The 16,140-nt window shown below is 40.7% G+C and overlaps 1 protein-coding gene across 4 annotated transcripts in view; it reads right to left on the reverse strand.

Annotated features, from left to right (window-relative positions):
• Positions 1–15,909, reverse strand: part of LOC101117010 (craniofacial development protein 2-like) — a 42,220-nt gene extending 26,311 nt beyond the window's left edge. For 3 of the 4 annotated variants that reach the window (XM_004014912.6, XM_012189560.5, XM_042230741.2), the window contains exons 1-4: positions 15,731–15,909; positions 4,290–4,407; positions 2,973–3,192; positions 2,539–2,663 (exon numbers count right to left, since the gene is read on the reverse strand). In XM_004014912.6, coding sequence (XP_004014961.2) covers positions 2,539–2,663; positions 2,973–3,192; positions 4,290–4,407; positions 15,731–15,794 — 527 coding nt within the window. In that variant the 5' untranslated portion in view covers positions 15,795–15,909. Of the gene's footprint in view, positions 1–2,538; positions 2,664–2,972; positions 3,193–4,289; positions 4,408–4,986; positions 5,074–15,730 lie in introns of all 4 variants that reach the window. The other variant, XM_060398255.1, reaches the window with a different exon arrangement.
• Between the last annotated feature and the right edge of the window lie 231 nt (positions 15,910–16,140).

Genomic DNA, 16,140 nt, shown 5'->3' on the forward strand with positions numbered 1-16,140 from the left:
CAGTTTGAAGAATGACAGTTTATTGCTGATAGGAAAGTTATTTTAGTATATGTGATTTAAACATGAGTCTGATATAAAGGAGTCTCTTATCCGTTTCTTGCTGACAAACATTAACTGACAGTTATCTGTCAGTTAAAATAAAAGTAGGATCCTATAATATCAGATGAGATTTGAAGTGTAAGTGTTTGCAAGAATAAGTTCCAATGACACAGCTGCAGGACAGGGTAACAGTTTACATTAAGGAGTCTGTGTTAGAATATAAATCAACACACTGCTTCTTTCATTGAAAAACATCTTACTATAAAAAAACAAAACCAAAAAACCCCCATTATTCTTATCAAGGTAGTAGAAACTATGAATTATGTAAAGCTAATGCATTAAATTTAGAAGACTATATTTGATAAACTGAAAACTGATCATAGAAGTGGATGTTATATATGTTGATGTACAATGGTTATGAAGAAAGTGACCTAAGAATGATGAAATACAGAATAAACTTATTTCTTCCAAAAGAGAAATGATAACCATATGGTCCCCAATTTAAAGATCCCAATTATACAGTAAAACATGCTGATTTATCTGCTTGGTTTGGAGGGGTTTTTTGGGTGTTTTGCTTTTTTTGGCCAAGACACCCAGCTTGCAGGATTTCAGTTCCCACAACCAGGAACTGAACCCGGGCCCTCAGCAGTGAAAGCATGGACTCCTAACATCTGGACAATAAGGGCATTCCCAGTTTGGTATTCGTGATCATCTTAGTATTTTCACACATGGAACTGAGTCAACATATTTTTCAAAAGCAAATAAATTATAAGAGTAGGAGTGAAAGTTTAAAGCCTGAAGAACAGTTCTTATAAGTTAACACATTTCATAGAATATTCTGAGTTGTATTTTCCATATAAAAAATTCACACATAGGAAATCCCTTTTTCCCACTGAAATACAACTTAAATTTAATTATAACTTGATGGGATAAATGACTGGAACTGACTACTGATAAAGCAGGAAGATGACTTCTGAAAGTACAGTTATTACTAATCAATTCACGACAGACCTAAGTCAAATCACTATGCCAGGAGGAACTTCACCTGTTATCTAACTGTATCTTACAGATCTGCTGTTTTCATATTATAATTTTAAATAAATGGGGAAGAAGAAATCCTAGGCATGTGGCTCTCATCCAGAACAGCCAAGAGTATTAAGACTATACTGCTTTTCTAAACTAGTAACAAACCTATGAATCGCTTGAAAAAATAATATTGAGATAATAGTAACAGAATCAAACTTCTCTAGAAATGTGGCATGGTCAGCTTTCATGAGCTGGGTAATTTCAGCCACTAACGAGTAGGAGGATTATTCCAACTATTCTGGGGAAGGGATGGAGATGTCCAGGAGCTGGCCCCGCCCCCTTTCTGATCTTCTGATAGCGCCTTGTAACTGTCATGGCACCTCTGGGTATGTCACTTAGCTTGCTGCCTGAGGATCAAGGTCCAGTGGAAGTTGACTTTATTGAACCCATTTGATTCTAACTGGTTTATGTGGTATCCTTGGTCTACGTCTCTTAGTACTTTTAATTGTCACTTGACTCAAAGGTTTGGGGGGGTGCGGCTTATACATGAAAAAGTTGGGGACTTTCCTGATAGCTCAGCGGGTAAAGAATCTGCCTGCAAATGCAGAAGACCCTGGTTCTACTCTTGGGTTGGGAAGATCTGCTGGGGAAGGGATAGGCTACCCACTCCGTTATTCTTGGGCTTCCCTTGTGGCTCAGCTGATGAAGAATCTGCTGCAATGTGGGAGACCAGGGTTCGAGCCCTGGGTTGGGAAGATCCCCTGGAGAAGGGAAAGGCTACCCACTCCAGTATTTTGGCTGGAGAATCCCATGGGCTGTGTAGTCCATGGGGTCGCAGAGAGTCGGACACAACTGAGCGACTTTCACTTTTCACATAGCCCAATTTTAAGGAAAATAATAAAGGGAGAAATTGCCAAAGTCACAATGCATGGCAACAAGTAGGTGGAACCAAATATGTAATGCTGAACTCTTACATTTTCTTGTTTCTATTTAGTCATCCACTTCATACTACCTCCAAACTACATTATCATATGTTAAAGGACCATTCTCATGTTCCCTGATAATTAATGGAACCACTGTTGAGTTCTAATGGAAAAGAACCTTGAGTTCTAACAGAATTCTTCCAAACTATTTAGATGGGTTGGTACAAGGACAGATGTCTAACCCCATTTAAAAAGATGTTCCATTTAGGTCGTTAAGAATCCACCTTGCAATGCAGGGTTTGACTCCTGGCCTAGGAAGATCCCACATCCCACAGAGCAACTAAGCCTTTATCTCCCAAACAAGAGAAGCCACACCAACGAGAAGCCCGCGCACCTCAACTAGAAAGGAGCTCCCGCTTGCCTCAACTAGAGAAGGCTCAGGTGCAGCAATGAAGACCCAGTGCAGCCAATAAACAAACAGTCAATATTACTAAAAGAAGGATGTTCCTTTTTAAAAGAACCAGGCTGAAGTTTGTAAACGTCATCCTACCTGACTTTTTCACCAGCAATATCAAACACCTTGGTGACTTTAGCTTCTTCTGGTTCTTTAGGTTTCTCCTGTTCTTCTGCTTTGACCACTTTACTTGAAGCCATCTCTTCATTCTCCTCTCCTGTCTATGAAAAAGAAGTGTATTAAGTTCGATACAAAATAAAAACTAAAGTTCCACTCAAACATGTTGTTCCTGGCAATTCTTAACATTTGTTTCAACTCCAAACACTTAAATTCTCACTGAAAATTGATTTGATTAGAAAATCTTATGTTTCCTCCCATAGGGAATACTTTGCTTTTCACTTGGTAGGGTTAGTATTAAAAGGCCGCTAGTCTGATTTCTGTTGTTAAGCCTCAAATCTGAGTTCGCAAATTTAAAAAGTCTACCTGGGGAATTTCTGAAAAACATTCATCGCATTCAGCTATTAACTTACTTTAACTTGTGTACACGGAGGCACTTCCGATTTTGGTTCTACGTCACTGACGGAGCTGGCCAACATTTCCTCCTCCTCCTCTTCCCTGGCACCCTCGGACTCGGCGCCTTTTTCCTGCTCTGCAGCTGCATCTTCCTTCTCACTAATACTCCCTCCAGATTCCCTGCTGGCATCCTCCTCGTCCTCGTGTTGTGGAGAGAGGCCACTGTGTTTTCTCTTCCTAATCACCATCACAAGGAAAAAACAAAATAAACGGGCAAAATAATTTCAGTTATCCCTTCCTGAATTCCAAACATGTTGTAAACCTCAGAAAACTTGAAATCAGGGACTACTGATTAACACACAGGATACAGTGAGTGTGAGAGGTAAGCTGAGATTCTGTGGAAGAAAAAAAGAACCCAACTCATATAGTTAGCATTTTCCCAAAACACTTAGAACCAAAATATATGCTGTTCTACTTCTGAGTTAGGACTAGCTATTCTAACAAAGAAAACACCCAAAATCACTTCACAGAATCAGTATGTTCAAGAAGAGACCTCTGAGAACATACATACGCCAGATATTTTTGACTTTTGAGACTAATGAGAGAGACTAACGAGAGCCTCAGATTTATCCAGACTGTCTCTTCCTAGGGTTCTCACTGTGTGAGGAATGGGGAGCCTTGTTTCTTGAGTATTTTCTGAAGATAGCAAAAATGGAATACAGAAAAACTCAAGGATAAAGGCACTGAACCCAAGATTAAATTGCTTAATGCTATTCTGACTTCAAATCAATCACCTAATACTCAAAATTCTTTTTCTACAATCTACTTTTTAATGTCCAGGAAGACTTCTACTGAAAGGTTCCCTTATCTGACTTAAATAACTTGAGAAATTTCATAATTTCACAAAGCAACAAAGGCTAGGGATGGGATACATTATTTTTTCTAGTAATTGAGTCTTTCTCACCCCCTGCCCCTTTTTTTTCTATTTGGCACATCACACAGCTTCTAGGACCTTAGTCCCCTAACCAGGGATTGAACGCAGGCCATGGCATTGGAAGCACGGAGTCCTAACCACTAGATAGCCAGAGAATTTCTAAGTTTTTCATTTTAAATCAGGCACACTTATTACATATGAATTTTTTTTTTTAAGTTAAAGCTCATTTTTAAAGCTTCCCAGAGAATAAGAATTAAATCCTAAAATGTCTCCAAATATTTCCCTCAATGAGAAAAGGTTAGAAATTCTAGCAGAAAGAAATCTGTCATCAGACCAATCCCAGCAATCTGGATGGCTGTGTCAACAGCGGCTGACTTCAGGGCCTTGAGGGCAGCATCACCTGGCCAGAACGTTCTCAGCTTTTCTTTTTGTCCCTTTGGTTTTCTGTGAATCCTCTTCAGCAGCCATTTCACCTTCCTTCACTAATTCATTTACAGCATCTTCATGACGCTCTCCACCTGAAATCACATAAGAAGGTGGTCAGAAAGACAGAAGCAAAAGTTTTTGGCATCAAGATGACACATTTTCACTCAGAAAAAAAGTCTAGTGCTTTCCTCTGTTCTTCCCCAGACTAAAGTATAATTTTCTGAGGGTTGTCCTCCCTGTTTCTAAAGACAGGATAAGTTCCCCTATTCCAGGCCTCCAGGGCAGTCCATAATTCGTCCTTAACTCATCCCACTTATATTTAATGTTTGCAATTTCTGCTATGCTCCACATACCATGAGATCACAGATCTGTATGTCTTTATAAGTAAATGCTGGTATGGCAAAACCAATACAGTATTGTAAAGTAAAATAAAGTAAAAATAAAAATTTAAAAATAATTAAAAAAAGAAAAAGTAAATGCTGAATAAATGAACAGAAATTCCAAAACTACCTCTGTAATTTTCAAAGAAGAAATTGATGTTTCTACCTCATCTTGGACATCTTTCAAACTAAACAAAACATACTTTGTGTTATCAATAAAAGAGGCTTAGAAAAAGGCTTAAAGACTTCAAGCTAGGCATAGCAGAAAAAGCAAATATATCGATTTCCCACCTTCGGACAGTGACATTCAGGGTCCCCAACAAAAGTGCTCCTTGGATGCCCAGTCTGACCACATTCTGTGGGTAGCTGTCACAGATCCTGTACACACAGATTCAACCAGATTTATTCTTTTTCACTTCACATAAGCTTTTACTGCAAGTATAACATACCAAAACGCACATGAACTAAAGTACAGGTCAATGAAATTAAGCAAACTGAACACTCCTGTGTAACTAGACCCATCTGAGAAGCAGAACATGAGCAGCTTTGCAGAAGCCCCTGGTGCCCTACTGCAATCACTAGCACCAGCCACACGCCCGAGAACTGCTATCCTCAAGTGTAACATCACAGATTAGTTTTGGTTTTGAGCTTTAGGAAGAAGTTTATAATATGTACTCTTGCATACATCATCTTTCACTCAACATTCCATTTGTAAGTCATCCAGTTCCTTGCATATAACTGTAGCGTATTTATTCTCATCCCTAGTGTCACTATAGACTAAACCACAATTTATTTATCCATTTTTCTGTTGACAGCCATTTGCTTTGGGGCCAGTTATAAACAGTGCTATTTTTAATAACCCTGCACTTCCAATTAGCTTTTAAATATTCACTCACAACGAACTAAGACCACTAAACACTTGAAGAAAGCCTCTACTATCAAAGGCAAGACTGAAAACAAAGGAATTTAGAGGAAACAAAACTAGGAAAAAGAAAAAAAACTTTATAATTAATCTCCTCAGAGAGGCATTTACAAAATAAAGATGACTAAAAATTTTTCAGAAAATGAAAAAACTAATGAGAAAATTCCTGGACTTCTCTGGTGGCACAGTGGATAAAAAGCCACCTCCAATGCAAGAGACCTGAGTTCAATCCCTGATCTGGGGAAACTCCACATGTCACGGATTAGCTAAGCCCTTGTGTAACAACTACTAAGCCTGAGCCCAAAAGCTGTGACTACTGAAGCTGGTGCACCCCAAGCAGAGAGCAGCCCTTGCCTGCCAAAATTAGAGGAAGCCCACGCAAACGCAGAGAAGACCCAGTACAACCAAAAATAAACAAATTCACTACTGAAAAAAAAAAAGCAAGCAAAACTCTGATGAGAGTGAGCCACCCATAAGAAAATCTTGCAAATAAGCATTTGAGGCTGACTATTTAGTCAACACAAGGGTTCTAAAACTGAAGAAAGTCATGTTTTAGACACCAAGTGTCAAGTGAAAGTCTCTTGAGATATCTGAACACACAAAAGTAATTTTGCTTCCTCCTAAAATCTGAGTAAAATGACTTACAACAAACCAACAGTGGTGGGCACCTCGCTGTACTGTGTTAGTTTATACTAATGGAATCTAAAAAGGCAAAACTATAAGGAAAAACAGAAAACTAAGGAAAACTGCGATCTGTAAGGGCCAGGGCACAACACAGTGGGGTATAGCCAGTGGCAGAAGCACGAGTTCTCTGTGTTGACCTCTCTGCAGGATTCTGAAAAGCTCTTAAATTAAGCAAAGTTTAAATAAATATATAAACATAACCAAAATGATAACACAACCCACTAAAAAAGGATTTACTCCAAGTACTTTAGAAACAGTATTTTGACTGTACATCCTTAGCAAAAGGTTAAAGACCAGAGAAATACCAATAACCTCAGATATGCAGATGACATCACCCTTATGGCAGAAAGTGAAGAGGAGCTAAAAAGCCTCTTGATGAAAGTGAAAGTGGAGAGTGAAAAAGTTGGCTTAAAGCTCAACATTCAGAAAATGAAGATCATGCTATCTGGTCCCATCAGTTCATGGGAAATAGATGGGGAAACAGTCGAAACAGTGTCAGACTTTATTTTGGGGGGCTCCAAAATCACTGCAGATGGTGACTGCAGCCATGAAATTAAAAGACGCTTACTCCTTGGAAGGAAAGTTATGACCAACCTAGACAGCCTATTCAAAAGCAGAGACATTGCTTTGCCAACAAAGGTCCATCTAGTCAAGGCTATGGTTTTTCCAGTGGTCATGTATGGATGTGAGAGTTGGACTGTGAAGAAAGCTGAGCGCCAAAGAACTGATGCTTTTGAACTGTGGTGTTGGAGAAGACTCGAGAGTCCCTTGGACTGCAAGGAGATCCAACCAGTCCATTCTGAAGGAGATCAGCCCTGGGTGTTCATTGGAAGGACTGATGCTAAAGCTGAAACTCTACTACTTTGGCCGCCTCATGAGAAGAGTTGACTCATGGGAAAAGACTCTGATGCTGGGAGGGATTGGGGGCAAGAGGAAAAGGGGATGACAGAGGATGAGATGGCTGGATGGCATCACCGACTTGATGGACGTGAGTTTGAGTGAACTCCAGGAGATGGTGATGGACAGGGAGGCCTGGCATGCTGCCATTCATGGGGTCGGGAAGAGTCAGACACGACACAACTGAGCGACTGAACTGAACTGGAAGACCAGAAAAGTTATATTATGAGAAATAACATCAGTGTTGTTATTTTGAAACTATTTATTTTATAATACAGATAAAAGGAAGGAAGTTGTTATGCTAATAATGCCAAAGAATCCAGATCTTCAGAGTAACAGAAATCATACTATTATAAAATCAAATAAATTAAGTGAAAACAAATGTTAAAGCTGAATTTAAATTCAGAACTCTCAGAGTCACAGACTTAAAAAATGAACTCATGGTTGCAGGGGTTGGAGGAGGGATAGTTAAGGACTTTGGGAAGGTTATGTATACACTTCTGTATTTAAAATGGATAACCAACAAAAATCTGTTGTACAGCGCACAGAACTCTGTTCAACGTTATGCGCCAGCCTGGATGGCAGTGTTATGTGCCAGCAAGGTTTCCAGGAGAATGAATATATGTATATGTATGGCTGAGTCCCTTCACTGTTCACCTGTAACTATGACAACATTGTTAATAGGCTATACCCCAATACAAAATGTTTTTGGTGTTAAAAAAATTAAAATTAAAAAAAAAAAAACTTTAAAAGCCCCGATTACATGGAAAAAAATTCCGAACTCTAAACATTTTATAAGGTAAATATTTTCTAGCTCTGAAGCAATGTCACTCTACCAACAACGAGCATTTCTTTAAAGCTCAGATTGTGTTCTTTCATGACTCTACTCAAAAAGGGTTCCCCAAAAAGTACAGCTAACTTTGGATTTGAGGGAAGGAAAGCACAAGGTGAAATGGGGAAATTTTGCTGTACCAGAAAACAAGGAAGTTAGGTATAATGGGTCACATTAAAAGGATATAAGATCTAGTTTGAAAGAACTTTTAGTGGCCAAAAGTGATGCCGAAACCATTAAAAGGAATAACTATTACTGAAATACACTGAATTGATTGGGGGAAAAAAAAAAACTGTTACCCCTTTATGCTAATTACAAATTTTGAAAAAAAAGGAAAAAATACTTTGCACCATTTTACGTTACCATTAAGATTATTCCCAATTTTGAAAATTGGTAATTAAGAGAAATGAATTAAATATTCATCCTGCTCCAGCTGACAGGAAAAGCTGCACTTTCCCAACAACATCAACCAATAAATGCAAAAGAACCACAAAACTAGAAAGAGACTCACTCTTTCACCACAATGATGGTAGTAATTCAACCAAAGATTATCATGTCAGGTAAAAGACAATTTAAGTTTTAATGATTAAGTATATTATTAGGTTAGTGCAAAAGTAATTTGAAATTTGGCATTTGATTTTGGAATAAATTAAATGAATGTGGTCATGTTATACATCATTTTAATGCACATTTCTCTCTTTTTTTGCTAATGACTTATTACTTGCTGTTCATTTTATACTGAGACTATGGAAATGTTACAGAAAGAGAAAATTCGAGCAATTTCTTTGAGTTCAAAATGTTGTAAAACAGCGGAGACAACCCGCAACATCAACAACACATCTGGGCAGTGGAGGTTCAAGAAGTTTTGCAAAGGAGACCTTGAAGAGAGATATCAGTCAGCCATCGGAAGTTGACAAGGACCAACTGAGAGCCATCACTGAGGCCGATCCTCTTAAAACTACAGAAGTTGCCTAAGAACCCAAGGTCGACCACCTGTGGTCATTTGGCATTTGAAGCAAATTGAAAAGGTGAAAAAGGTCAATAAGTGGGTGCCATAAGCTGTCCGCAAATTTTAAAAAATCGTGCTTTTGAAATGTCATCTTCTCTTATTCTACACAACAATGAACCATTTCTCTACTGGATTGTGACCTGTCGGGAAAAGTGGATCATATACAACTGGTAATGACCAGCTCAGTGGTTGGACAAAAAAGCTCCCTTTGGAGCTTCCCAAACATGCACCCAAAAAAGGCCATGGTCACTGTTTGGTGCTCTGCGGCCAGTACGATCCACCACAGCTTTCTGAATCCTGGCTACACTATTCCATCTGAGAAGTAGGCTCAGCAAATCAATAAAAGGCACCGAAAACTGCAATGCCTGCAACAAGCAGTGGTCAAAAAGAAAGGGCCCGATTCTTCTCCAGGACAATACCCAACTGCACATCACACAACAAACGCTTCAAAAGTTGAACGAAGTAGTCTACAAAGTTTTCTTTCCTCTGCCGTTACCTGATCTCTTTCCAACTGACTACCACTTCAAGCATCTTGACAACTTTTAGCACGGAAAATGCTTCCACAACAAGCAGGATTCAGAAAATGCTTTTCAAGAATTCGTTGAATCCCAAAGCACACATTGTTATGCTACAAGAATAAACAAACTTATTTGTTGGCAAAAATATGTGTTGATTATAATGGTTCCTATTTTGATTAAGAGAGATGTCTGAGCCTAGTCAGGACTTAAAATTCAGTCTGAAACCGCAATTATGTTTGCACCAACCTAATATAACACAAAACACTTTCCAGTTCCAAGGGAAAAAATAATTACACAATTAAGGGATCAAATTCTCTTCATTCTGATCCAGAAGTCACAACTATGGGAAATAATCAGGTATTTTGTTTTCCGATATCATGCATTATGAAACACACACATCAGCTATGAACTTTTTTTTTTTAAGCTAAAATTATTTTATTTGAACCCACCAAGCATTTAGATCTAACTTCTAATTTAACATGGGCTTCCCTGATAGCTCAGTTGGTAAAGAATCTGCCTGCAATGCAGAGACCCCAGTTCGATTCCCAGGTCAGGAAGATCTCCTGGAGAAGGGATAGGCTACCCAATCCAGTGTTCCTGGGCTTCCTTTGTAGCTCAGCTGGTAAAGAATCCATCCACAATGCAGGAGACCTGGGTTCAATTCCTGGCTTGGGAAGATCCCCTGGAGAAGGGAAAGGCTACCCACTCCAGTATTCTGGCCTGGAGAATTCCATGGGCTGTACAGTCCATGGGGTCGCAAGAGTCGGACACGAACTGAGCGACTTTCACTTACTCACTCGAATTTAACACAAGTTCAAGGGACAAAGGAATCACCTAATACCATGAGGGAGTAACCGGACAAAATTCCATAGGACATACCGCCTGGTCTCTATGCCAATGTGTGCTACAGAAACGTGAGTGTGCTCGAGTAAAACAGGTGTAAAGGACGCAACCACTGAACGACACAAGTAGTCCGGAGCTCAACCAGGATCTGAACAAAAAGCTGTTGCCATTTCTGAGTCAACAGGGAAAACTTGAATACGGTTTGCATATTAGATGAGCTCAAAGTTTACTGAAATGGACAGGGAGAGAAATGTTCACTGAAAAGAGCAGGCTACAAATAAACATGAAAAAAGTGTGATTTTAGGTAGGGGAAAAAAAGAAATATTAATAAAAACACTTGGGAATAGAAAAAAGATGAGCGGGTTTCACTAAGAAATCAATACTGATAATCTCTAGGTGGTGGGGATGTAGTAATTCTGATTTTATGTTTAATTGCCTGCATTTTCTAATTTTCAACAAAGTTCATGCATTTTTGTTATAAGCTTATTTTTCTTCATAAAACTGGGTGAATGTTGCAGACAGCTCAAAGAGATGTTTGTAGCTCTAGATCTTAAATATGAAAAAAGATACTCTATCGCACTGATAAGAGAAAAGCAAATTTCAAACTATGTAACAGAAACTACAATTAAATTCCATGTGGTTACTATAAGAATAACATCCCTAGAGACAAAAAAAGCACAAAATGAACAAATCTTTTTAAAACTGAAGTACAGTTGATTAACAATACGAGTTTCAAGGGGACAGCATAGTGATTCAGCATTCTTTTCTTTTGCTTTATTTTGTTCATTTTTGGCTGTGCTGCGTCTTTGCTGCTGCACGGGCTTTCTCAAGTTGTGGGGAGCAGGGCTACCCTAGCCGCGGTGTGCGAGCTTCCCTCCGCAGCGACCTCTCCGCTGCAGAGCACGGACTTCAGGGTGCCAGGCTTCAGGAGATGTGGCTCCCGGCTTTAGAGCACAGGCTGGCATTTGGGCCCAGTTGCTCCAGGGCATGTGGATTTTCCCACATCAGGGACTGAACTCGAGTCTCCTGCACTGGCAGGCAGATTCTTTACCGCTGAGCCACCAGGGAAGCCCTCAGCACTTTTTATAGCAAATGAACAAATCTTGTCCAAAGACTCAAAGCTTGCATCACCTTTTCAGTCCTCCATGCTTAAACATGAATCAAACAACTAAGAATTACTGAAAAAAATCAGAGAATGTGTCTAACATGTTAATGCCCAAAACAAACAAAACAAACACCTAGGGTGAATAAAAAACTCAGAGGAAACATTGTTTCCTCATTTTATCAGGCTAGCATTATTTGATACCAATCAGACAAGGAAATTAACCAGAAAACTATGGACCAACATTCCTTATAAACAAACACAAAACTTCTCAACAAAATTTTAGCAAACCAAATCCAGTCATGTAGACTACTACATCCAGTAAGTTTTATGGGGGTGGGGTGAGATGAATTTAAAATCAATCACAGTAACAGATTAAAAAAAGAAATACCACACGAGCAATACATGGTGAAAAAGCAGCTGACAAAATTCACCTCAGCAAATAAAGAATAGAGGGAATTCTTTAATTCCATAAGGCCTGAGAGGCAGTATACGCAGACTGCCAGGATTCAAATCCCAGCCCATCTAATCTAGCTGAGTAACTTTGGGTGCCTCACTCTCTTCTTTTGTAAAATGTTTTAGAAAAGCAAAAAACCTGCATAATTGCACAGACCTGGTAATGTGACTAAGTAATCAGTTCAGTTCAGTTGCTCAGTCGTACCCAACTCTTTGTGACCCCATGAACCACAGCACGCAACAATGTGACGTGCTTAAGGCATCTATGAAAACCCTGAAGGTAACATTATACTGAATGGTGAAACACTCATGCTTTCTCCTTACAATTGGGAACAAGGCAAGAATGCCCACACTCACCACTCCTATTCAATACACACTGGAACTGTACCAAGTACAATAGGCTATCAAGAGAAATAAAAGCTATGCTTACAGAAGAGAAGGAAATAAAACTTTCTATACATAGATAATATTATTTTCAGGGGTAGGGAAGGGTAAGGTGGCCCTGGAACTGTTAAATTCAGTCGTGGTTACGTAACTATAAGCATTTGTCAAAAAATTCACAGAATACTCTAAGAGTGAATTTTACTGTACATAAGTTAAAAGAAATATTTAGAACATTATTATCATTATTATTTGATAGATAAGTAGATGTATTTAGAGAGATATACATTCCATACACAGAATGCTGACTGTCTCCAAAGGCCAAAGTGGCCCCAGGGGATGGAGTCTCCTTGGCAAGTGAGCGCAGTCATGGGAGAAACACCTACAGAGCGTGGGCCATCTCAGACGGTGAGAAGCCCAAAGCGTACCTAATATCCATAGAGCAATAAGATGCTCCACTCATGAAACAGAACATGATGCTATTTAAGAGTTAAAAAAAAATTTTTTTTTTTTCCAAAATTAAAAATATCTTGATGCCCAACCCCGGTTATGAGGACAACAAGAAAACAAAGCACACACTCCCCAGTGGCTTCTGGAAGTTTCTGGTCTACAGTGTCAAACAGCTGAAGGGTTGCTGACATGCGACCAATTGTACTGTGCTGTGACTGCTCCTAACACCTCCTCTAAGAACCTCAAAGTCACTGTGCAAAGAGCAGCCCACCAGGCCATCCCCAGTCAACAACCCCAGTGCCAGGCTGCACAGAGAAGAAATTGACGGACAGTTTATGCAAAGAGAAAAAACAACAAAAGCACCAGTCCATAAGGTGTAGCAAGAGTCAACATACAAATAATGATGATTCCAAAAAAATGAAATGAAGAAAATTGTCCCCCCAAAATTTTAAAAGGTACAGAAGGAACAAAAACAAGATTCTATCAGAGTCCAGAGACAAATCTTATGTAAATGAGTAAAAACTAGCAACAAGCTTTTTTTAATAAAAGCACTGGAAACTTAGAAAATAATGGAGAAGTACCTTCAAAATTCAGATTAAAAAATTACAGAATACAGAATTCCATACCAAACTATTAATCATGCCTGAGGGTCACCTGGTTATTTTTAGATAGTCATGGTCTCAAAAAAAAAAATAGTTTCTAACATGCATTTTTCTTCAAGAAGTTATTTGAGGATTTATTCTTATTTTGGTGAACACACCAAGAAAAAAGACACCATGGGACCCAAGAGAACAGGGAGTCTAAGAGAAAAGGGTAAACAAAACATCCAAAGTAGTGGTCAAGATGGAAGATTTTAGGTTTAAAAATTATAAAACCAAGACAAATTGGAGCAGATGAGAAGACAAAGACGGACTTCAAAATAGCAAATGATTATCTAATAAATCTAAATACGTTGGGAGGTGATTTAAACAATTTTGAGCGTTTAGGATCAAATCAGTAGTAAGTACACTGATGACTAAACAACAAAATGGCAATTATTAACTCCAGAGAAAAGCAGTGCAGGAAAAGCAGTGACTGCATATGCAGATGGTTCAGTCACAAGATGTTCAAAGTCATTACCAAAAAAAAGAAACACTTAACATTAATAACAGTCTAACCCAAATTGACATAGGAACATTGGCAGGCTGGGGAAGTGGGAAGGGTCTGAAGGTGGAAAACTGTGTGTTGGCAGAGAGGGGAAAGACTCAAGGAGATGTTAAAAGACGACCTAACATGAATGGGTTAAGTCAGCAGATGATGGAAATACCAAATTTTAAAAGAAGAAAGCAGTTTCTTCAGTGGAGAATGGAAAGGGATAAGTGATGGAAATGGTTCAGTTTCAAAATAATTCTTTTAGAAATATTTGACTATTTCTAAGGAGGTGCATGGTAACTGATTACAATGAAAACTAATTTTCAACTAATCATGCTGATATTTAAAGAGCTTCCCAGATGGCGCTAATGGTAAGGAAACTGCATGCCAATGCAAGAGACGCAGGAGACGGGGGTTCCATCCCTGGGCTGGGAAGACCGCCTGGAGGAGAGCATGGCAACCTTCTCAAGTATTCTGGCCTGGAGAATCCCATGGACAGAGGAGTCTGACGGGCCCTCAGTCCCTAAGGGCACAAAGAGTGGGACTTAGCACGCACAGTGTTGGCCGGCAAGAATCTAACACAGGAAAGGAGCTGGGAAACTATGTCAAGTCTTAGTGATAATGGTAGCTCAGTAAGAGCCACACTGGTGACGGACTGATCAGAAATTCATCTTAGCTGTAGCCTCAAACTGAATGTAATGATTGGCTCCGCCAAAAGAATGTGAACAAGGACAACTCTTCAGGCTTTTTTTTAATCTTGTTTGACCCAGTGCAACTGTGCGAGCAGATACTTCTAATGAGATGTGGGAGTCTGGGGAACGGGCAGGACGGCAGGAGGGGTAGGTATGGGTAACATTTTGGTCTGAAGCCTATACATGTTGCCGAGCAGGCCCGTTAGGGACTCCTGGGCACAGAGGCCTTTTTGTCCCCAATTTCTTACAGGCAAGACTCCAGTCTCCAGGACCTTCCCTCATTTCCAAACAGCAGAACACTTGCTATTTAAAGCAGGAACAGCAAAGAAACCACTTGAGGCAAGATTAAAGGACCAGAGAAGCTCGCCACCATTGACAAACTGGACCACACCCTAATCTCGCCAGCACCCTTTTTGAAACTTTGCAGAATACTAGACGGTTACTGCCTTGATCCTTTATCACTAACTCCTGCCTGACTATACGACCTTTCCGTACTCACCAGGGAGAGGGGCACAGTTCTTGACGCGCTAGTCTACCGTGTTGCCCTAACCCTTTGCCTGGCAAAGTAACAAAGCCACTCTTTCCTTTTCCTCCAAAACTCGTGCGCCTATTTCTGTTTGCATGGCGCACAGAGCGCCAAGATGTGGGCAACATAGAAAAACAATAAAACAAAGGTCTAAGAAGGGCTGAATACTGAGACTGCAAAGAAGCAAAGACATCATTATGTGAACTTTTAACCACCCTCTCTCTTTTGAGGACAGAAAATGATGTATCGGGGTCGTGATGCTAGCAATTCCCTGGGGACGGAAGGTCTGCGTAAGATGGCCTTTCCGAAGCGTTCAGGGTTGCTGAGGGTACGCGATACCCAACCACCACTAACGGTCGAGCTCACCTGCGGGTTCCCGCCCTCTGAGAGGGGGCGTCGGCCGAACACGGCCCAGACAATCGGCCGCGGGAAAGGTCCCGGTCCGCTAACTGGGGCCACCCGGCCGCGCGATGCGCGCTCAGGGCCGCTTGAGAACCACGCCACCCTCCCACCGGGCCCACAAACGCCTGCAAAGCGAGCCTCAAGCGAGGCGGGGGCGGGGCAAGTCGCCTCTCGCCTCAGGAGTGCTCACCCGACAGCGCGTAGTCCTCGTCCTCCTTCGAGACGGAGAAATCCTCGGACTTAAACTCCTCCATACTGCTGCCGCGCGGGGCCTACGGTGCCTCAGCAACCGCCTCCAACGGCAAAGCTCTAGGGAGAGACCGTAGAAACGCGGAGTGCGCGGAGGCGACGGGGGATGGCGGCGGCTCCGGCGGCGCGTGCGCACACGCAGAAACGGCGCTAGGTCGAGAAGCACCACTTCCGGGCCAAAGCCGCGGACCTGACGCTTATATGGCGGTCGGCGGTATGCGGACTTCGTCCTGGAGCGGTGCATGCTGGGACTTGTAGTCTTCAGAGCTCAGCGGCTTTGATTTAGTGTATCTGCTTAAGGAAAACTGGTTTTGCCCATGGGAGCACAGTTGCCCTTCGTTAGTCACTGGT

This window comes from Ovis aries, chromosome 14 (assembly GCF_016772045.2).
Source record: "Ovis aries strain OAR_USU_Benz2616 breed Rambouillet chromosome 14, ARS-UI_Ramb_v3.0, whole genome shotgun sequence".
In the NCBI taxonomy this organism is placed as follows: Eukaryota; Metazoa; Chordata; class Mammalia; order Artiodactyla; family Bovidae; genus Ovis; species Ovis aries.